Source organism: Plectropomus leopardus, chromosome 3, assembly GCF_008729295.1.
Source record: "Plectropomus leopardus isolate mb chromosome 3, YSFRI_Pleo_2.0, whole genome shotgun sequence".
NCBI classification, from domain to species: Eukaryota; Metazoa; Chordata; class Actinopteri; order Perciformes; family Serranidae; genus Plectropomus; species Plectropomus leopardus.
Genome location: NC_056465.1, coordinates 17,834,933 through 17,859,077, shown reverse-complemented (window position 1 = coordinate 17,859,077; position 24,145 = coordinate 17,834,933). Strand labels below are relative to the sequence as shown.

The window sequence follows — 24,145 nt, the reverse complement described above, 5'->3', positions numbered from 1 at the left end:
TGTAGTCTCTTTTCTGGTTGTCTGGCTTGTTAACGCCAACTCTGTCAACTTAGATGAAGAGTCTCACAGAGCAAGTTTTTAATTGCTTCTGTTAACGAGGTATTACCAAAAAGAGGTGTGTTTTACTTTAAAGCTGATCACATGCCAAAGAAGACAAATTAGGTAACTGAGACAAAAAAAAAATCAAGTAACACATCTTTTATTGAATTGCATTGATTAGGGGACATATATAAAACAAACAAAGAAACAAACAAGAAAAACAAACATTAATCTCAAGCAAGCAACCAAAAATGTGGTCATCATTTTAAACAGTCTAAATTCTGTAAGTAAATAAATAAATTATGTAAGGTATAATGAATGCATAGTGTGTATATTGCTTTAAATCAAATAAAAAACATGTTCTTTGTTAAATTCACCATTTTAAAGCCAGCGTAGGGAGCTGTTGTGCTACAAATACTGTGTCTCTTAGCGTAAATAAATCAAATTTGTGACAGTGCGCCAATGGTCTGTTACAGTGTTTTCCAAACCTCTCCTCGAGTACAATTTGTCCTGCGTGTTTTAGATCTCTCCCTGCTGCAACACATGAATTAAATGACCAGCTTTTCATTAAGCAGTTTCAGAAGTTCATAATGAGTTGACTATTTGAATAGGTTGTGCTGCAGCAAGGAGAGATGTAAAACATGCAGGACTTAACTTCCCCTCAAGTGGCACTTTATGCTGAAATGGATGAAGTGTTGCGCAACTATCTATTGAGAAGGAGACCTGCTGACAGCAATATCTTCAGTTTTACTAATACTACCACTAACAGGAGGCGGGTTTCCATTAACCCTCAAATTGCGCAAATTTAAATTAAGAATATAAAATACACCTAATATAAACACATCCAAAACCCCCCAAAAAACTCCCATTTATAGCAAAAAAGTTGTTACGCTTGCATGAGGTGGTATTTCAGGCGATTCGAAAAAGCCATATTTCGCAGAACTGCAATGGAAACACTCGCTTTTATAGGTCACATGATGCTATTGCTATGCGCTTGTTGGTAGGAACTGGCTCCCTCGGACATGAGCAGGCGCTACAAGAGGTGTTACTGCATCACATAACTCTTCAAAAGTTGAGCGGATCATCTGGAAGTTTTGAGTCCACAATTCCTCTGTGAAATTGTGGATTATTATCTCCCAGAAATTACTCGTATGTGGCCGCTCCCACCAGGGGCTTGCCTTTCCATTATCGCTTGTATAACACACCTAGGTCACCTTCAGTTGAAAGTAATGATGGCTAGTGGCTGTAGTAGAAATAAACCTGCTGATATTTTTAACATCCATCACCATGCTTCTTGGAATGTTATCACGAGAGGAGAAGTGCATAACATTGCGAGAAAAGAAAGCACTCAAGGGAAACGCAGTCATCTTGCAATTGTGTTTTATCAACATTTCCAAAATATTGCATCATTTTTGTGCAAATCTGCTATGGAAACCCAGTTAGTGACTAGCAAGCATGCAACAGAGCATCTAGTAAAAGTATGGACATAACTGTGCGCAGGGCAGTTATGAAACCTGAATACAAGTGCTCAGCTGGAGACGCATGATAATCACAGGTGTGAACAATGATGATTGGCTGTCCACTTCTGTTCAGATCACCAAAACACATATTAATATCAGGTCTAAACAGGCTCTCTGATCCTCTGAGCTGAATCTGCTCTTGAGCAGTTTAACTATACAGTTAAGTTTCCCAAGGACATCTTGCTCAGCTGAAAGAGAGCTGACTAAAGTTAGCTGGCTTACCTACTTATTTTGCTTTGCCGTATTCGCGAGAAAACACACTAGCTGCTGATTTTCCATCAGTATTTCAAACTTTTTTATTGTATAGGTGAATATAGGCTATTTCAATTCATATTGTCATAAAAATGCACTGGACCTTTAAGAAGGGTCTTAGCTGCTCAGCGGCTGGTTCACAAAATCTTCTACATTTCTGCGCATATCATATAAAGCTCCCTGTCAAGGATAAGACTGTGGTAAAACACTCCTCAGTTGCTGCTGCTGCAATTTTCCTTTCATCCTTACCTGAGCCTCACTTCGTCAATTTCTATGCTTCATTTTGCCCTCTTTTAAGATCCGATTAAAGACAAACAAAGAAGAGTTGTATTTGTGTAGTAGGTGTATCTTTGACCATGTTCTTAAGAGTTTGTTATAGACCTTCCACATAACTAGGGCTTAAATGGACGTTAATATGGTTCAGCTTATAGTCTTCCCCTTTTTTTCAAGAGCCTGTATGAGTCACTTAACCATTGTTGTTACCATGGTGCAACAAACAAAACACTATTTTTTATTGAAATTGGATTGATGGGTACATTGGACGTTGGATATGAAAGTATTGCATGCAAAACATTTCCAGTAACACCAGTTATAGTGGGAAAGCAGGAACTCATTTTTGAGCTCAGTTGCACAACTACTGAGATGAGACAATAACGCTGTTGGAAAAGAAACACAACAAAAAAAAGCTTAAATGCAGTCTACAAAGTAACAGTAATATGTAAATGTGCAGAAATAGGAGGGTCATAATGAAGGTGATTTTAATTCCATGATGGAATTTATGAAATTCTCAATCAGAGAATATTCATGGCCTTTACACATCATCACCAACTCATTGCAAAATGGCTTTAATCAAGTTTTAGTAATGTGTTTACTGAATGAGCAAAGTCAAAAACAAAAGATTGAAACAATCTGTTCTCCACTGGGATGCTCCACAGTCAATTAAAGTTAAAATGTATTTACTTGTTTGCCAGCTTTTGCTTGCATTCACATTCATTATTCACATCATTGTGCCACAAACATACGTCAAAGACACAGCTTCAAACAGTGGCCTCACACAAAGTAAGTAAAGTGTTTCCTTTAACCTTTTTTTTTAAGCCTGAATATTGTTGTCACCCAGTTGTTGCCCCAACAAGCATCTGGAGAGCTGGGCTGGGGGGCTGCAGGATGTTTAGGTATGAGGGACATTTTTCCCACAGAAAAAAAAAGTTTTTGTGTACTAGTCTGTGGCAAGATGATGAAGAAGAAAAAGCTCCCATATTATACACAAAAAACAAGACTAAGCATCTACGGAAATGCTAGGGGCTCTGTAATATCCCGGCCACACAGCCTGCATGAGCAGCGTGTGACTGCTACCTTGGTGAACTGGGTACAGTGTTTCCACTGAAAACATTGTATAGTTATTACCTATAGCTGCTGTATTTCCACAATTAAAAGTTGGTACACCATGGCACTGTCAAGCACACAGTCATGCAAATATTTCACCGTAAAAAAACAGTTAAATTATGTGACAAATGTAAGTCTAAGGAGGGGACTTTAGCTCACCTCTTCTGGTCGTGCCCCAAACTTAAGAAATTCTGGGAGGAGATATTTCAGTGGTACAGTGTTATACTAGCAAAGCGAGTGACCCCTGATTGTAATTTTGCAATTCTGGGCTGTTCTGAAAATTGCTCACAACTTCCATACGAGAGTCAGTTGGCCCTCATGTTTGGCATGGTGATAGCCAAGAGGGTTATATTGAGGGAATGGAAGTCTTCATCCCCCTCCTTGTTATAAAAGATGGCGCAATGATATGATTTCCTGCCTACATCTGGAGGAGATAAGATATTCTTTGTCTAACTCTAATTCAAAATTTGTAAAGATTTGGGGGCCCTTCGTGGATCACATCAGGCAACAGGGTGCCTAAGTTGTACACCTACTTAATGATCGCTACATTTTTGTGGCTGGAGTACTATTAAGGTCCATGTTACATGCTTTAACTGTCTAAATTTAAAGGACCTTAAGTGTGTTTCTGCTTATTTGTTGTTGGTCCTGGTGGTTGAAACTGGTTTCCTGTGGCTACCTGCCTTTGCTGGATTTTTTGTGGCATTAGCATTGGGTAATACCTGCACTGTCTATTTAAGTATGCATTTACAATATATGATGTATAATGTATTATATTCTGTACATACTGGCCTTTTGTTCGGGCTGGGGGTAGGGACTCTGTGTCTCATTCTCTTTTCTTTTTTTTTGTGTGTTGTTTTTGTATTTTGTATATATCTAAAAACCTAAATAAAATTTTTTATTTTTTTTTTAAAAGAAACAAATAAAGGAGTTAAATTGACAGAAACATGTCAGAGGGCTTTTATTTGAAATGGAAATAGGAAAGGTTGAGTTAAAACTAAATATTTACTTTTTTAAAATTTCTGTTAGAGATGGGCTTCAGACTTTGAAACTGTATTGACAGATGGTATAACATCAATTTGATTATCAAACAACAATTTTCACTGTCTATTTTTGTGGAAAACTATGTGTGTCACACAGAAAAAATAGGCGAGACTCCTGTTAGCATGGAAACAAACAAAAAAAAAAAAACAGTTCCACAATGCACACATGCTGCATTCACAGGCAGTGAGGCTCAGGGATAAGCCTACTCTTTTGTACAAAAGTGCGTCAAATTAAATACTAAAATATCATAGTTTAGAATATAACCATGCTTACATTTGAAATAGCCCAAAACACAAACTACAGCTAAGAATGATGGGAGTGTCATTACTGTTGAAGATATTGGATAAATTCAAAATTTTACCTAATGCTGGTTTTAGATATCCTGTTCTCATTCCAAACTCATCAAATACTACCACTTGATCAGTGATTTCAGTGTTAGAGACCAACACCAAAATCACCTTTAGCGGTTGTTTGATACACTGGGGGAGTGCATCAGATTAGAATGTAGTTGGACGGCACCTTTTGCAGCAGTATGATACATTACCGGCTGGCCGGACTGCATCTGTCGTGCTGGAATGATACATTGCTGGATGGTGTCAGTTTGAAACGCTTTTGTTAACAATGTAATTTAAGGAGCTGGTATGGATGGGTGGCAGGTGCAGTAAATGGGTCCAACAAGTCCTAGACTTTCCCCTGGAAGCCCACTGTTCGTATTCTGTATAAATGATAACCCAAACATGATGTTTTTTGCTAAACCTAACAATGTGCATTTGTTGCCTAAACATAACCGCATACTTGTGTTGCACAAAGAAATAAATATAAGTAAGAGGTGTTTTACTGATGTTGAAAGTTTATTTTGAAAAAGACTGCATGCATCCAACGAGCAAGGACTGTAAATTTCCTGCAACTGCAAGTGTATTTTCGAAAAGATACAATGCCTTTAATAGGCGTGAATTGACACGCTGTCCTAGAACACCAACAACAAGCGCAGGAGAACACCTAGTGAGTCATATATAGATGTGAATGGCATTAACCAAGCGATGATATTCGATGAGTTGGAATGACAATGTGTTGTGTTAGATGAAAAGCTAAGGGTGTACTACTGTAATTCATCCTGATGGAGACATAAATGTTTGTGCCAAATTTCTCAGCAATCCATTTGGTGGTTGACAAGACATTTCACTCTAAACTTTAAGTGAGTACTTCATGGTGGTGCTAGAGGAAAATCAGGAAATCACCAAAAGTCAATAGTATGAATCCTCTGAGGAACATGAATATTCACAGGGAGAGTGATACCCTTTCTAGTATTCTCAGTTGTGTAATGGGTGCTGAGAGCAGCAGATGAAGACTGAACAGAAATAAGACATCTATGTTGCCTCAGTAACGTTTATTCTGGATCAGTGAATGTTAAGACCTCTTTACTTAACATTTCTTTTGTAATGTGGGAGCTTATTCATGTTTTCTGACAGTGCCAGAGACATAGAACTGACTGCAGGCTGTTGCATTACATACAGGTCACTAATGCAGCTCATAGTATACTTTAAACCCAAGGAATGACCAATTTCTCCACAGTAGATGCAGTCCCTTGGGTGGTCCAGTGTGGTCCTTAAGAAATGACAGCCCCATGCCTTATTGGTAATCCATGCATGAGTGTGTGACCTGAATGCCTAAATTGTAAATGGAAATGAATACTGCCAAACCAGCTGAATGAAAGAAGCAGTCCATCTCATAGCAGTTCTCCTTACACTGCTAGCAGGCTCTGTCTGGTCAGCACCTGGCGGACACTGAGGACGCTGCAGAGGATGTTTTTGGACAGAGGCCTGCCTAGTAAAATAAACCCAAGTCTGACCTCAAGCGCCAGTCGCAGAGTCTCCCAACCTCACCACCTGACACAATGTTCCTCCCACAAGCATGAGCATCACGCCTGGGTGGCCATGTAGGAAAAGGGAACTCTCTTTGGCGTACTTTCAGAAGGGAAAACAAAAGCTATGAGGAAGAGTAGTAGGATTTTATGCTGCTCCGTCACACTGATTGGCCTCGTGTAACATTCATCTTGGCCTTCATTTACTTTCACTCAGAATAAAAGCTGTTTGTGCACATTGTTCTTTGGCAACTGCTTGGCTATTTCTTGTGTTTCTGCTTGGTCTTGTCCAAGGTCTTGCCAGGTGAGGCAAATAGCAGCTGGAATTGATTTGTTTTGAATGATACGTCTGTATGCAGTAGGCGTATGGTTGCACTCCCTCATCCCCTTCTGTCCTCCCACCTCCGTTCCTCCCTCCCGGCTCTCTCTCTCCCTCTCCGTATCTTTCTGTGCATGTTTGATGGCGTCTGTAATGAGGGCTCTTTGATGTGGAGGAGATCTAGGGTAAGCAGAGTGCTTAGTTGAGTGGGAGGCGAGGAATGTGAGGCAGGTACACCGCGGTTGTGTATGTTGATTAAAACTCTTGTTTTCTCCCATCAGACCATGCTTAGCCATCCTGAATATGAATGCATCTCTGTGGTTTGCAATGATTTCTGTCTTCCTGCATAATCCTGGTTTTCAATCAACACTTAGCTCATTAGCACAAGTTTATTTTCACATGCCTGTCTTTGTAATTTACAGCATCTACACACTTGTTTGTTTCCATGCATTCCTTTAAGCCCTTTGTCCCACTTTGACTCCTCTGAAACCAGTTCATTTACTGCAGCAAACTACAAAGCTGTAACCTGTGTGAGCTGCTGACAGACACGTGTCCACAAAGGACTGAGAGAGGAAAACACTTTGATTTGATGCATTGTGGAGGAAAGAGATGGGCAGTGTGGGGAGGGAAATGGGCCCGCTCTCCGATTTGATGGATATTTCTGACGCAAAGTGGTAAAAAGGCGAGTGCTGGTGGTGGTGCAGATATATATGTGTGTGTCTGTGTGTGTGTGTGTGTGTCCAAATAAGTGTTTCCCTCTCCTCCATCATCTGTGCCTCAAACAAAAGATTCAAGCCAAGGCTACAAAATGGTAGTAGTGGAAGGAAAATAACTTTTTTTTCACCACCAGTCATTTGTTACTTCCCTGAATACCTTGGAGGTGAGAAACTTTGCCCGCCATTGTTGCAGATGGAGGTATAAGAAGCAGATTGTAAGGCATTTGGAGACCCAAAAAACAGGAGAGGCGGAAGAGGAGCAATACAAGGAAAGAACATTTTAAGGAAAACAGAAATAAGTCTGATAGCTGGAGAGGTTTTATGACTCAGACACAAGATGATATTGTTGATAAGATTACTTCTCCTCACTGGATGCGGCAGCACAGGTGAGTCCGAATTTTATATTTGTGATGTTGCTGAGAGAGTGAGAAAAAAGGGCAAAGGTTGGCAGACCAACTTTCATTAGCAAATATTTGATGTGGTTACTGTATGTGCATGAAAGCATACAGCATATTTCTTTATGACATGATGTCAAATGCAATATATTCTTTAATGCACACAGTTAAACTGGAGCAATACTGTAAGTCTGGATATGAGTTTACTGCAATCTTTTTCCATGTCATAACTTTTAGGTCTGAAGTCAGACATAACAAACCATGGACAATTATAACACAGCGCAGAGACAGAACACACACACACACACACACACACACACACACACACATACACACACTCACACTCTGTCTTTCTAATACACAAAGACATTTCTTTTAATCTCTCTCATGCTCACATGTTCTGTGCTTCTTGCTCAGCCAGTCTCTTTAATTTACTCTCTCACCATTTCACACAGATGCACACACATGTACGCACGCTATAGCTTAATTAGGATAAACTCCATATTTCCTTTATGAGTCCAATTAAGAACTAAAAGGGGCCACTTCTCAAAGCTGTCAGACTGTTTGATGTTGAGGTAGCAATCTCTTGCCCTAGCTGCTGTGAGCTGACTTGAGTCAGGACGTTGGGTCTCTCTGTACTTCACTTGTAATTGTCCCCCAATTGAGTAGCATGCTGGCAGTAAAACCTTTTATGACTGGCCGTCCAACTGTTCTGGGATGGGATCTCAGTCTTCACATGAAAAAGGGTTACATCATTTATGATACCTCTTAAAATTGATCTAGATATATTCTTCATCTGTCTTGTGGATGTCACTCTACGAGTGTGTTCGGGGGTGGGGGGGGGGGGGGGGGGTTTGTGACGAGGCCGGATTTGTGACGAGGCCAAAATAGATCACAGGCATCATTGCAGACTTAGTTTAATTGTTCCACCAGTGCTGTCTCTGTTTTTATTCTCTTTAAGATCTTGCAGTCTGTCTGTCTCCTTCGTCTTTTTCTTTCCCTGCTGAATGTCTGACCCTTTCTTCATTAAGATACCATCGCAAGCATCTACAACTTTTGCCATCAGTATTCTTAGCTCCATCTCCGTCTCCACTATCTTTGTCATATCTCAAAAATTCCTTTTTAAAACCATTTTCCTAAAAAGCCAGGGGGAAATATTTGGCTCTTTCTTTGAAAGTGTGGTTGTGGGGTCTGGCACTACCCACATGCGTATCCTCGCTTTGACAACCTGAAGTTAAACATTGCCCTCCATGAGTTGTAATCTAGACACAGAAGTCTGGCATACCACTGTAATTTACAGAATCTATAAGTTAAAGGAGCCTGGCAGAGGGAAGGGAAGCACAGGCGAGTCTAACATTTGTAATTTACTTTTAGGGGAGTCTGACTCATAATCCAGATGCTGGAATTGTGGAGAACTTGTGTGTGTGAGAAGACGTATGTGTGTAATTGCAAAAACAATGTATGTTTCTATGTACTAGTATGACTGTTTAAAGTGCAAATCAACCATACAGGGCAACCTCTGAAATGAACTTCATTTATTCATACTTCCATTTTGAGGGGAATTGTTTAGAATAATTGCTTTGGAATGAGAACGTATTGGGACAATAGAAAGCTGCAAAAGACCCTTAACTGGAGTCAAATGGCAGATTTTATGTTTACATGGTCAACGACTTAAACCATATAAGTCCATCAGGATTCCCAATTCTTAATTTTGCAATATATATTATTTATTTTTCCTTTCTTTGATTATGAGAACAGGGTATCAACATTACATGTTTTATATCTTGCACACAAGAATGCCAACTGACAGGTCATCGAGGAACAGTGGGAGGACAGATTTTCAGTCAGGAACCTCTCAAAGGAATTTGTAGTTGGTCTGTTGCTCCTCAAAGTCTTACATTGGAGAAAGGGAGGAGGTGTAGAAATTGCCGAGTGTCTTTCTGAAATTGCTGGCAAACATGCAGCATCACCTGAGAAAAGCAAACTCTTGCTCAAGCAGAAACCAAAAGATGCAAAAAAGAAGGAAAAAGATGCTGTAGCACAAGGGTAGACTTAACTTCCACTGTGAAATATTCACCATTTAAGAGAAGTCACACCCGTAATAGATTTAAAACAATTCAATCTAGCAACAGTTGGTATTACAGTATTAGTATAATAAATAATTATTTAGATTGGATCCTTTTGAGGTACATGAACATGCTTTTTTAGGTTGGGTAGAACAGGAAATCAGTTTGAACACCCTGCATGATGAAGAAAAGACCCCCACTGTATGTTTTCCTCTGCTTCGTGATCGCAATATGTCACACAAGTTACCATCTGCTACACTATAAATATACCATATACACTTGCTCTGCATCAGAGGCCAGAAAAATAGTTACTGGTAGTCATGACAGCATTACTTAAGGGGATAAAAAATATGAAATGTTTTGCTTTTCAACAGGAAACATAGATATCTATCTATAGGTAGGTGGTACAAATGTTTAAAAAAAATTAATTTATAATTTATTAATAGAAATTAATTTTTTAATTTTTTTTTTCATAGTTGATCGAGTTAGCTGATCAGATTTTTGATACTACATGTTGAACATCAGAAATTAAAAGTTATACAAAGTATAGTTATCTCAAATTGTTGTTGCACTTTGCTTTGTTTACATCAACATTCTAAATTCCCAGGAGTTTACTGCCTTCCCACGAGCATTCAAGCTTGCCATATAATCAGCAAACAAAAGCGACTAAGCACCTTTTGGTGGATGGATGATCCATGCTGAGACCTAAAACAGCCACCAGGTGTTTACACTTGTCTTGCAGGAAACTAATTTGACTTTCGCAACATAAGATAGACTTTCTCTCAGGGGCAAACCCATAACAAATGGATGGACAGACATGCCTCCACAAGATTTCCTGTTCTTGCACATTGCCGCTGGTGTTTCCAGTTCATGTGGTGTGGGGCCACATCATGTGAGGCCTCTTTACCGAGATTGCTGCTATGATTTTATTGCAGTCTTGATTAGGCACATGTGACTCACTGCAAACCCCTGTTGGCAATGGCTGAGTGGTTGGCAAAAAGCAGAGGTCTTCCGGAGCTCTGAATTGTAACGAGATTCAGCCTCGCGGGTTCACGAGGCGAGGACCCATTCCTCGGGAATTTGATTCTTCTGGCCGTGTGGAACAAAGTTGGCCCAACTCACTTCATTTCACACATTAACTGTTGTGTTTGCGTAGAAGAGAGGCATTTTCATTCTGCAGGCGGTCTCCACTACCTCACGGAAGAAAAATGCTAGCCCAGCTTCACATCCCATGGAAAAACCAGCCAAGACAACTTGGTGAAGAAGGGAAAATATTGGGGTCTTTTAAATGCAAAAATTCAGAGGGGAGGAAATGGAAATATGACCATTTTCCTGACTTGAAAAGCAGAGCACATCAAGACTCAGTCATGATATTTTCAAGAATAGCTTGGACCTCATTCCCTTTCTCTCCTTGGACTGTTTTTCTAGGAGATGGGGGGAAAGAAATGGAAAAAGACACAGTTATGATTTCTGTCATGATGGATGCCAACACAAATTGGGTAGCCATTTTTTTCTCTCCTTGTTAAAGGCTCCTGCATAAAAAGAGCCATTATACATTTACCACATCAAAGAACCATTTAAATTTCTATCACACACACCTTAGAGTGTGTGTGTGTATGGGGGGTGGGGGTCATGAGAGTTCCTTTTAAAACAATAAAACAAGGGTGGTGCATTTTCAGGAATCAAAGTGAGTCGAGGGGCTGTGATGCTACTACACTCTTGTGTGGTCCCAGCTTCTCTCTCTCTCTCTCTCTCTCTCTCTCTCTCTCTCTCTCTCTCTCCCTCTCCCTCTCCCCTGGCTCTTCCTCTTTCACTCACATTTTCTCTTCCCTCTTTTGTGGCTCTAAGCCTATGAGCTGGCTAGGGCCCTTCCTTACTACACACCCAGCGGGGCTTTAAAAAGGCAGGGCCGGAGGTCTTAGCAGCCACACACACTCTCTGCCTGTGCCTGTGTCTTTTGGTCTCGCTGTGCCGCTCTGAAAGCTGGCTGTGTCAACCTCTCCAGCCTCCAGGTCGTGCGGATTAGAGATGCATATGCCACATTGCAGGGCCCCCAATCTTCTGCTCATCCTCCTGGGCCCCACGCTGTTGGCTGTGGGCCGGGCTGCTATGGAGAGCCAAGGTGAGGAGACGACAGAGTTATTATTGCTGCCTGCGGTTGGGATATTAGTAGCACTTTGTGGGCAGACAAATGGACGCACAGAGGGACTCAAGCAGGTAACCTCAACCTGAGAAAGGGCGAGTGTGTGAGGACAGACTGTGGCTGGAACTCAGGTATGTAGGCGTAATGGGTTAGTGTCAATGCACAAAAGCGTGTGTGAGTATATTTTTGCCTGTGTCTCCCTGTTTATGTAAAATGTGGGACAGGCTGTTTGTCTTTCCGTTGTTTTGCTGCGTGGCCGGAGAAATGTTCCTTCCTGTATGTTCTGGGCAAGTGTCTTTTTAGCTGTTTTCGTCATTTTGACACCTTTTGAGAAACCTCCTCTCTTGTCTAACCCAAAAGCCAAAAATAAGTCAAAGTGTCAGAAAAAGGCAGAGAGAAGTGCATGTGTGCAGGCATCCATGGACACACTTGAATTCACTTCTCTGTACTGGAGCTTTACTATTCCGCGCATGCAAACACCACACACCCACACATACTAAGCAGTCAATATCACATACAAACCTATGAAATCTCTAAGACCCGCTCACATCCATCCACGCTCCCAAATACTCATCTCATTCTCCACTTATGTGTGTGTTTCCATGGAGCAGCACTGTATGAACTTGAGAAAGAACCAGCTTATTGGGATGCTCAGGCCAGGGCAACACTGGATGCTGCGCTGAAACTCCGCCCTCGGGAGCACCAGGCCAAGAACATTATCCTGTTTCTCGGCGACGGTAGGTTATGCTATCATTATGAAATCTTTTCCAGCAAATGTTCAGCACTGACTCGGTTGTGGTTAAATTTTGAAAAGACTTTCAGCCTCAATGACAAAGACAGCTCAATATGCAAGACAATGCCCAAGTATATTCAGTTGCAGTGTGTTTGCTTTGTTTGTGGCTTGGTCAATGAGTGGTTGTGCAAGCGTGTGTCTATATTATGATGAACAAGTAGTCATAATAAACCTTTGGACAACTTTAGTCATTTGCTTTAGTCATAGACTTGACCAGATAATTCTTGGACTTATGTGAGTAATGACTTGAAAGACATTAACTTCTTAGAAAGGAGAAGTTCACATGTCATCTTCTATAAACAGCCAATGCTGATTTAATTTAATCATGAAAGTGATTGTTCTCTAATCCTAACCAAGTAGCACTCATTATGGAATGTTGTAGAAATACGTCCTAAAAAGATAAGTTTGCATTTTAGCACTCCCAGTTTCGTTGTCTTAAAGTCAATGGGTATTTTTTCTTTGGTAAAATGCCTGAAAAAAGGTCAGTGGTTAACACAAACTGAGGAGACTTTCATGTTTTGTTTTCTGACTTATAAAACAGCAATAAATAAATTAGTGAATACCCCACCCATGAATTTTTAAGCTTTTACATGTCTTATAAAAAACAAACAAGAAAACAAAAAAGACTGCTAACTTAATGAGACCTCAGAGTGATTATGTCGAACACAGCTTTACAGCCTCCTTGTGATGGCAACGTTGAAGTCACGCGACCATGGTGTGATTTGTTTATAACCTACCTTTAGCTTTTTACCTCTAGTGATTGCATTTACGCTTCAAAAATTTAATTGTGAAGACAATCTTTCTAAACAAAACTTGTGAGTATCATAACCTTGTGTTTGCCACAGAGCATGTTTTCTGCACTAATCCAAAATCAAAACAAACAATGGATTTCTGTCATGGGAACCCGGGCAGTTTCTGTGTTGGCCTAAAAATAAATGTCATCTCTGCAGCACTCTGTACAGTTACCTTCAGCTTTACAGAGCAATTTGGTGCCTTTTAGCTTATTGTTTTTGTTTGTAAAGGTAGGAATTAACTTGTGAACAGTGAAAATTTTGCAGCAAAAGATAAAGATTTGTCCCTCTCGGGCTGGGGAAGACCATAACAAAGCGAGAATACATTTGTCAGGGGGCAAGAAAAATGACTCTAAAAGATTGCTCATGTTTCAGTGTTACTGTCTCGAACTGTGTCTATTTTGTAGATTAAGTAGAACAACCTGCTGAAGTTTGCATTGTGTTTTTGTGTGAGTGCATGTTCTTCCTCACAAAGCATTTTCAAATTAGATTTTTTAGATATTCTATGTTTACATCCATGTTTTCTTGCTAACATTCTTTTTCACTGCCATCGTTGGCACGTCAGTATGTTTTTGGCACACTGAATTGGTGATCAGCTGAATAGCAGGGAAACCAACAGCAGGACATGATTTGTGCCATGCTGATTCATTTACATCCTCAAACATGTGCACAACTCAAACAGAATCGAGACCTTTGTAAAATCCTTTGTCCTTAACAATACAAGGAGTTGCCAACAATTTAGAAGATCCACTCCTGACACGCTACATATCTTAGTGTTGTAGTCTGGCATTTGGTGTACTGTCTACCAAAGGGACAATTACTGCCAGTTGGGGAAAGTTTCCATCTGGATCAGATTTGATTGGAAAATTTTTCACATTAATTGTCACTGGTGTGGTATATTTACAGCCGGTGAGGCATGAAAGATTTTTTTTGTAAGGGGAGCTAAAGGCACAGAGATTTAAGAGTGTTTTTCCTGTTAACTACCAGAGTATCTGCTTTAAATCAAACCTATTTAGTCACAAATCTGGGTGGTCGAGGCTCGAGTTTTCTTTGTGCATCTCTCCAGTTATGCCCCGCCCAGAGCATGTTTTCAGTTTTATGACTGTGATGTTGAGAGGAGAGTTAAGTGCATCACCGTGACATGGGTTTTGTAAAGTATGGTTTTTAGCATCAAGGGTGAAATCCAATCGTGGACCACAGGAAGAGATTAAAAAGGTCCCTTAATTGATTTACAAAATCAAAGTATGTATGTTTTCTGTGATATATTCCAGATTGTGACCTTGCAACATCTTTAAGTGTGTTTATATGTTATATGCTCTACCAATCGTGGTCTGGAAGAGTCAGAATTTGTCTGTATGATGATTTTGTTCAAAATGTGGTTCTCCTAGAAAACCACTGCCCTAAATGCCCTGTCCATTTGTGGATTCAGTTGATGCTAATGGCCCTGCCATGCTTTCATTGAGTTTGCTTAGAGAATTACTGAATCATTTTTTTCCGTCAATCTTTCAGTTTTTCAAACAAACACATTTTAATGTTTTTGGTCTGGAGTTTTTAAACGTTTGCAAACTAAACTGTGAGCAGTATTCTTGACTTGGTAGTGTCAGAACAGCAAAACCTTCTCATAATGTGAATACATTCAGAATACAGATTTGTAAATCATTGCTTCTTTATGTCATTCACTTTGTCATGAAACTATAAAAATTAAGCTGAAAAAAAAAAAATATTTGGACCATATCAGTGACTTTACCTGTAAATCATTGTCTCGCAGGCATGGGTGTGTCCACAGTGTCGGCAGCTCGAATCCTGCGAGGTCAGATGGAGGGCGGATCAGGGGAGGAGACAATGTTGGCCATGGACACCTTCCCATATGTGGCACTGTCAAAGGTAACAAGATGACACTGTTGACCTGTAGTTCGTCAATCATTATGCAACATATGATCAAAAACGAAAACAATACATTTTCTAATTTGAAAAGAACCAGCAGGGTTTCATCGTATAACATCAGCTGTGTTTTATGAATTATTTCCCATTTCTCAGAAAGAAAAATTTGAAAATCAATACTCTTGTCTGTGTTGTCCTGATTGCTACATTTTTCATCTGCTGCATACATCATTTAAAGCTTTACCACTTAGATAAAACCTTTCCAACAATATTTCCCAGCAGTTTGTGCGTTAAATGTTATTTTTAATCATCTTTTGGAATATAAAAATACGTATACTTTATTTACCTGTAAATAGCTGTACATGTTCATATCTGATTACAGTTTAACATTTATCATAACTTGTAATAGGGATAAATTTTATTTTCTCAAATACATTGGAGTTGTAAGTTTGAATTGGTAAAAGGACTTTAATGCCAAGGTAGAAAAATGTTGAAATGAAATGGAAACAGATCAAAGTTAAGTTTTTATAGTATTATGCTTTTGCACTCTGTGACCCGTATTGAATTGCCTCCATACACACACACACATCAACACTGATAACAGTTGACTCCAAGGATGAGTTTTGTTGTCAGATGCTCGGTACACGTGTGTTTCTGTGTACATGCGTGTGTTTGTAGTTGTGTGTAAGAGAGGAAGATAACACGTGCTAATACACTCGGGTATGTCATTCAAGCATGTGTATGTAGTGCGTGTATGACGTTGCTTGGCAAATGGAGTGACACATGGAGAGAGTGGGAGAAAAAATAAAAAGTGAGAGTGGTTGAATGGTATAAAGCAGGATGGGTTAGTGGCTTATTGTTGTGTGTCCTTTTTACATGCTTTGTTCTCTTAACATGTTGCATCTTGCCCCATACCATCCCGCTCTGACTTAAGTACTCAAGCCTTTGTGTGAAAAGATATTCTCAAAGGATTTAGCTCAAACCAACACTTTAAATGAAAATGCTGACACTGTGGTAGAAACAGTGAAAACTGATTTAAAGTCAAATAAAATGCCACCGTAGAATTCTGAGGTTTTATCTATGTTCTGAGCAATTTTGAGATGTAGAGCTTCAAAGTTTTACATTCCAAATAGCAATAATGTTATAAACTTTTTTCTTTTCCAAATAAAAAGTTTTAAAAAATGCATATAACTTAAAAAACACACCTCAAGTAATGTTAACAAGTTGTCACAGAATAAGAATATATGAGTAACTAAATTTTCACAAAAATGTCAGATAGAACCTTATAATTTTAAGGTGACGAAAAGATGGATTCAGCTTGATGGCCAAATATAGTCGTCATTGTAATGTGAGGGAGTTTGAGTAGGCAGAGTCGTTGGTCGCTCTGTGTTCTGACCCATAACATAGAAATGAAAATACTTTACATGTTCTGTTCTGTCTTTTAATGTTGTGTACTTCTACCCCACAGACCTACAGTGTGGATAAGCAGGTAGCAGACAGCGCGAGCACAGCTACAGCCTATCACTGCGGGGTGAAGGCCAACGCTAAGACAGTGGGGCTCAGTGCCAATGCAGTGGCCTACGAGTGTAACACCACCTTTGGTAACGAGGTCTACTCAGTACTAAGGCGTGCTAGAGCACAAGGTAAGTACATGACTTGGTTTGCTGGTGATGGAAAGGTCAATCAAATACTTACCTCATGATATGCAATGACCATATCTGCCTTAAAATAAAATATGAGGAATAAAACAATCATCTGATAAGCATGTTCCCTAGCTGCTACTACAGCGTCACCAGATATAGTTTAATGTTCAGAATATGTCCAATTGAAAGATCATTTCATATTGGGTTGCATTCACGTATGAGGGATCACTAGTGTCCATTATTAGAAATATTATTCTCACTAAGCCCTTACACTTCATAAACACTACAGTATAACTGTAACTTTAGTATTGATCACCATAGCCTACTCATTAGCATGAATGTCGGAATTTCCTATTGTGCACTCCAAAAAAACAGAATTACTACAGTAATACATTTTTAGTGGTGTTTCTATAGTAGTTCTTAAAAGTAATACTGTAATGTTTTCGCAGTGGACAAGATGTTTGAGTTACATTTGCTATGTGTTATTTGGCCCATAGATAGCCTTTATGCGTCTTTATGTCAGTGTACTACATGGTAGATACAGTAGCTACCTGGATAACTATTGTATTGTATTTAAAATGTACTGGAATAAGCCACATAAAGTTTGAACTATTGTATATTTCTACCAAAAAGAGAGACGTTTTCCAATGAAATGAAAACATTTTTAAAAAATTAGAGACCTTAAAATGCAAAAATACTGAGAGCTCTTTTATTTAAATTAGTAATAATTGGACCAGCAAACACTAGAGCTTTGATTTCCATTTTCCCTCATTCATTGCCATAAAAACTTTTTTTTTCCTAGAGAGCAATAAGTTATATGGTTAGGTGTAACCTCTTTTACCTCTCCCCCCGGGCTTCATTACATACAGTCAGAAAAAGACAGCAGGACTCTGGCTACACCCATTACAGTAAGAACTGAGCCAGCATCATTATTTTTAACTCCAGAGCAGTTCTGTGTTTGAGAACATTTCAAACAAGTAAATCTCCAATGTGCTTAAGGTCCCATAGTTATTTGTTGGTTGTTAACATGTACCAACAGCACACAAAGAGCAACCTTCACATATGCCTGTGATTGCTGTAAAACCTCTACCTTTTGATTTTGTGTCTCTGCGTTGTCCAGGTAAATCAGTTGGTGTAGTGACCACCACCCGTGTCCAGCATGCCTCCCCGGCCGCTGCTTATGCCCACTCTGTCAGCCGCAGTTGGTACAGTGATGCAGATCTTCCTCCCAGCGCCCGCAAGCAGGGCTGCGTCGACATTGCAACCCAACTGGTCACCAATGTCGACATTGATGTATGTAAGAACAACTCCGTTCCACACATTTATTTTTTAAAACACGTTTTCATTTTTCATCTTCCTAACCTGACCTTCATAACTTATAGAATTGCAATGTATCCTTGTGGAACGGTTCGTATGATATCTGACGAAAATGTACACACTCAACAGTTAGTATGATATCCGATGAAATGGCACCCCAGTAGTTCAAATTCTAGGGATTCAAAGGATAACTTCTCAGTTTCATGATCTCATTCTGTCTGGTGTCCCTTTAAGGTGATTCTGGGAGGAGGGAGGATGTACATGACACCAAAAGGCACCCCAGACCCCGAGTACCCAACCTCCAACTCTCGCAAGGGGGACCGCAGAGACAAGAAGAACCTCATTGACGTGTGGCTAAAGGCTAAACCTGTAGGAATATTTAACATTGCTGTTGGATATTTCTATATATTTTAAGATGTTAGTCACACATTCAAGTTTTTTTTTGTTTTTTTCAGAACAAGAAGTCACACTATGTCTGGCACAGGAAGGACTTTGATGAGATAAATGTTAAAGCTACTGACCGGCTCATGGGTAAGTACAGACAGATATCAAGCAGGGTAGGTAGGCAGAGCCTGCAATGTAAAAAAAACCCCACACATATACAGTATCATACACAAAACTGATAGACGGCAAGTAAAAAAACCCATAAAACAATGTATGCACACATAATATACACTCTTATACACACAACAGGTGTTGCCAGATAAACTTATCGAAGTTACGAAACAATGAATGGTCCAGACACAAGAGGATTCCAGTAACATCAGATTTTGATCTTTACTGCCATGTAAAGTAATCATGGCAGTATATTGTAAATTCACAGTTTGCTGGCATTATCACCCAGAGTAGAGTGATAAAAACCAAAGGCCACGTTCCTTTCTGTGATACAGATGTGACAGAATCGTAATCACACCTGCACAGTGATATTGCTTTCATGTATGGTTTACATATAGATCTGTACTATCTGTAATCAATTCAGTTTCATTATTTTTATTATTAGCATTATGAAGCATGTTTGTCACAATGGAATGGCTTGTCTGAACATTTTGAATGTTTTAAGCAGAACCACTGTTATGAACTTTTCACAACAGAAATACTATGCGCCTTATTTTGTGATTGATTTATGAATACGTGGGATTCAGCGGTTTGAATTTTAACTAAGAATGTTATCAATTCTTCAGTCTGATGTTTTTTTTCTCACCTTGAACTTTACCTGTAGTACTTTTAAAATATTTTTCCCTTCTCTTTGGTGGTTCCAGGTCTGTTTGAGCCAAAGGACATGCGATTTGAGGTTTTCCGTAACCACACACGAGACCCCTCCATTGTTGAGATGACAGAGAAAGCCATACAAATCCTCAGCAAGAATCCAAAAGGATACTTCCTGTTTGTAGAAGATGAGTACTCAACAGACCTCTAATTTAAAATCTTACTGAGAATGTCAATATAGGAATTATGAAGAATAATGATAATGATAATGATAATGATAATTTATACCTTAAAGTGATAGTTCGGGACTTTTGAAGTGGGGCTGTATGACATACTTATGTACAGTCAGTCATTATACAGTAGCTGGCAGTTGGTGCGCTCCTGGTTTGCAGAAACAGATGAGGCACGCACCCCACAGTTCAGCATTACCATGCTGTTTAGAGGGGCTTACATTACAACATATTTTTAGCCACTTCAAAAAATGGCCTACCTAAAAAAAACAATATCTTTCTAAGTCGACCCTGTATCGAGAGTGTTTTCAACGTGAAGTTTCATTTCAGTCAGATCATTTCAGCAGCACTTTCTGACCCAAACAGCTGACCATCAGTGGATGAGAAATGTAGCACCAAAGGAAAAGGCTATGTGACAGCGAGGTAAAGCGGTGAAAAAATATTCTAAATATAGCATCACTTAGTCTCATATTAACCTTTTTTAAAGTGGCTAAAATACGTTTTGATATCAACCCCTGTGTGGTGCGAACCTTGTCTGTTTCAGCAAACTGGGAGTGCAACGAATGCTAGCTACTGTATGTAATACACTGTATATGCATAAGTATCTCTTACAGCCCAACTTCACAAATCCCAAACTATCCCTTTAAGTGACTTTTGTAACCCTAAAAAAATCTAGCTTCTTTACCAGATAATAAAAAAATACACATCTGTCAGTGTAAAACAGTGTATTCAGCCTTTAATATTTGAATTTTGTCTTTAAGATAGATTACCTGACAGCACCCAACACTTGTTTTTGAAAATATAAGACAAAACCAAGATAAAGCATCACCAAATAAGCATTTTCCCTTTAGCTGCTGCTACAATGAGTGTGGAGTTGCACTGGACCCTGAGATGGTCTTGTGCACAAGTGAGGGTTGGAGCATGCATAATAGGCGCTTTTGAATGGCGTTAGTAGTAATGCAGGCACTCTGCTGGACCATTGTGGTGTAGAGGGAGCTGAGCCAGAAGGTAAAGCTATCGATTTACTCGTCCATCTATGTTCCAGCCCTCATTTATGGTCATGAGCTTTGGGTAGTGACCGAAAGAATGAGATTGCATATATAAGCGGCCAAAATGAGTTTCCTCCATAAGGTGGTTGGGCTCAGCCTTAGAGGTAGGGTGAAGAGCTCAAACATCAGGAGGGAGCTCGGAGTAAAGCCACTGCTCCTTTACGTCGAAAGGGGCTAGTTGAGGTGGTTCGGGTATCTGATCAGGATGCTTCCTGGGCGCCTCCCGTTAGAGGTGTTTCAGGCATGTCCAACTGGTAGGAGGCCCGGGTAGACCCAGAACAGGATGAAGGGATTATATATCTCATCTGGCCTGGGAACACCTCAGGGTCCCCTAGGAGGAGCTGGTAAGTGTTGCTGAGAAGAGGGACGTCTGGAGTACTCTTGCTTAGCCTGTTGTCCCTACGACCCAGCCCTGCATAAGCAGATGAAGATGGAGGGATTGATGGATGGATGGATGGATGGATGGATGGATGGAGCTGAAGTAGTGAGATGTTTTGGCCCAAGTCTAATTTACTTGTTTTGTCTTGTTCTGTTACGAGGTAGAATCGATCATGGCCACCATGACGGCATTGCCAAACTGGCACTGACAGAAGCTGTAATGTTTGACCAAGCCATTCAGCGTGCTGCACAGCTAACCAAAGAATCTGATACTCTCACTGTGGTCACTGCTGATCACTCCCATGTCTTCACCTTCGGTGGTAACACTCCGCGAGGGAATCCCATCTTTGGTATGGTTGGAAAAACTTGCAGTCTATATTGTAATTGGCATAAAATTTATGCTTAGGCACATTAAATTTACAGAGTGTGTGGGGAGAGAAAGCAAAGAACAATAAAGTGGATTTGGATTTGGACGCAAACCATATGTGGAAAGTAGTAGAACTCGCCCAGAATGATTAGTTTAAAGGGGTTGATTGCATAATATTTTATATTGCAGTTGTGTAACTTCCAAATGAAAACTTTTAATTTGTATTGTCTTATAAAGTACATGTGAGTTTGTGTGCTCATTCTGCTTATATGTCGAAAGATACAGTGACAGATGTATCATTATTTCAGTTACTTTCTTACCATTTCTTGTTACTTAGGTCTGGCACCAAAGAAAGCCGATGACAAAATGCCTTTCACCAGCATCCTTTACGCCAACGGTCCGGGTTATGTCCATATAAATGGAACCAGAGGGAACATCACAATGGTGGATTATTGTAAGTACAAACTAATGTCTTTCAGATGTGGCACTCGTCTGTGCTGATGTGTGCACAGACAGCGTGAACTGATGTGGTTACGGTTGAGTCATGCCTGTGTTTTTCTATGGAAAGCAAAGATGAAATACGATGTTTGTGGCATTAACTGCGCTGTCGTCTGTTCTCTGCGCAGGCTTCAGTGTGTGCATGTAACTGTACTTAGAAAAAAACTATTTGTATTTCTTTGTGGAACACTGGAGAGCAACAATCCAGTTCCTCCTCCTCCTCATGTTCTGCACCATTCGCTTTAATCATTCCATGCATGTGTATATGCTTGAAGGTGGAAATACTTCTGTGCGGGAATGAATTACCTTTTAGAATCACCAATTTTGTCTTTTTGAATGGACTGGCATCACTTCATGTCTTTGCAGCCAGTAGTTGTGTCTCCATAATGCACACTCATCCCATTTCTATAACTTTATGTATCCATGTGGAGTATTATGAAGCACTGTAAAACTCAGGATTTATATTATAATGAAGACTATGAGGCCAAAACCTATTGCAGCATATTTTGAGAAGTAGCGGTATGATTAGCCAAATGTAATAAAAGTTTGGAACAATCAATGAACAATACTACAAAATGGCCCTTTAACTATTCATTTATAACTTAAGGAACACTCACTACAAGTTTCTGGCTTTGGTTTTGGGGGAGGAAAAAGTTATTGGATCTGTCAGTACACTTTAGAAAGTTCAGGCAGTAAATGCAGTTATTTCATCAAAATGATCTAAATTACCTCCTGGGGTTTGAAAATGTTGTTATTGAATATAATTAGGTAAATTACAGAAAATTTGCACAACACCATTTTATGGGCAACAGCCACAAAACATCCATGAGGTGTATGTAACCATAAAGCTATCCAAAGGTGCTCTGTGGACTCGGTGGTATTCGGACTGACAAACAAAGGAAATCCAGTGCTGTGAGCAAACAGTCATATTTATGTCTCAGTAAATACTCTGCTGTTTTGTGGGTGACACAGTCACAGTGTAGAACAAAATCAATCTGGACTGACATCATGGTTAACTTATGGTGACACAGTCTATAAAAGCATCTGTTTAGTGTTACAAGTTGATGATCCAAGCTGAGAGTTGCCTTGTTTTGCTACATTCTACACTCAATTCTCTCCAGACGACGAGGAGTACATGCAGCAGGCTGCCGTCCCGTTGGATGCTGAGACGCATGGCGGGGAAGATGTGGCCATCTACGCCAAAGGCCCAATGGCTCACCTGTTTCACGGTGTGAAAGAGCAGAATTATGTGGCACACGTCATGGCCTATGCTGCCTGCTTAGAGCCCTACACAGACTGCCCTCCTCACCCCCACAGTCACACCTCAAGCGGGTGTGTGAACACAACATCGAGCCTCCTGTTTGGCCTGCTTAGCCTCCTCTGGTTACTCAGATGACCCCCATAACACATACACACAACACACACGCAAAATACATTGTATGCATGCAGCAATAGAGACACTTAATGCACTAAACATTCATAATGTATATGCACACACATTCACTGTATGCACACAGGCTGGCATGTCAGAACGCAGGGATTAACATGCATTACAGCATGTGTTAACAGAAATATAACCTCATACGTCCTGATCACGCAGTGTGCTTTCACATGAGATTTCACCCTAGAGAGCATACAAAATTCAGGCTTAAACAAGCATGTAGTGGCACCTTTTAAAATACAAACTAACAGTAAGGCATTGCAGCCAAGAACGTAGACACATATGCATTACATTATTTCACATGCATGCGGCCGTTTAAGAAAAACTCTGTGCAACTGCTGCCATTGCATTTTCATCACAAGGACTATTTCAAACCTGTATTTAACGCATGAATACTAACTTGCACAAACTAGTTCTTTCATTAGTTAGTAAGATTTTTTGTCCTCTTCTTGTTTTCCAAAGTTAAATACAAACTTTCCAAGCCTGCTTCTCGCTCAGAGCAATCAAACATTTGCAAGAGGCTTTAATTCACGATTTACACATTAATCTTAGGTTTCACCCAGCAGAACTTCACACAAGCAAGCGTGCTGAGGGCTCACTGTTCAGCTTGTGGACATTTAGACAAGACACACAGCTGCTGATGTAGGTGATCGTCATTGTCCAGATGGAATAAATGACTATATGACGGTAGCAGAAACCTGAACTATGAGCCACTGTGCCATGCCAAAGCTGCGACACCAACACACCTTACACTCATAAACTCATAGAAATGCTGTACCTCCTTCAGGAGTGAAAAATATGTAGCTTTTATTTTAT

General features: G+C 39.9%; 1 protein-coding gene across 1 annotated transcript; it reads left to right on the top strand.

The window, feature by feature from the left end:
- Nucleotides 1-11,538: 11,538 nt before the first annotated feature.
- On the top strand, nt 11,539-24,098 carry alpi.1 (alkaline phosphatase, intestinal, tandem duplicate 1). Its single transcript, XM_042483296.1, has 11 exons — nt 11,539-11,714; nt 12,347-12,472; nt 15,088-15,203; nt 16,669-16,843; nt 17,964-18,136; nt 18,395-18,529; nt 18,616-18,691; nt 19,420-19,554; nt 21,182-21,373; nt 21,728-21,844; nt 23,010-24,098. Exons 1-11 carry the CDS (start codon nt 11,621-11,623, stop codon nt 23,282-23,284), a joined length of 1,614 nt encoding a protein of 537 aa, XP_042339230.1. The 5' UTR covers nt 11,539-11,620; the 3' UTR covers nt 23,285-24,098.
- The last annotated feature ends 47 nt before the right edge of the window (nt 24,099-24,145 follow it).

Coding starts and splice junctions, on each gene's coding strand:
- alpi.1 (XM_042483296.1), top strand. CDS start 11,621: ATGCATATGCCACATTGCAGGGCCCCCAATCTTCTGCTCATCCTCCTG. Junction 21,374..21,727: donor GCGAGGGAATCCCATCTTTG/GTATGGTTGGAA, acceptor CTTGTTACTTAG/GTCTGGCACCAAAGAAAGCC. Junction 21,845..23,009: donor CATCACAATGGTGGATTATT/GTAAGTACAAAC, acceptor AATTCTCTCCAG/ACGACGAGGAGTACATGCAG.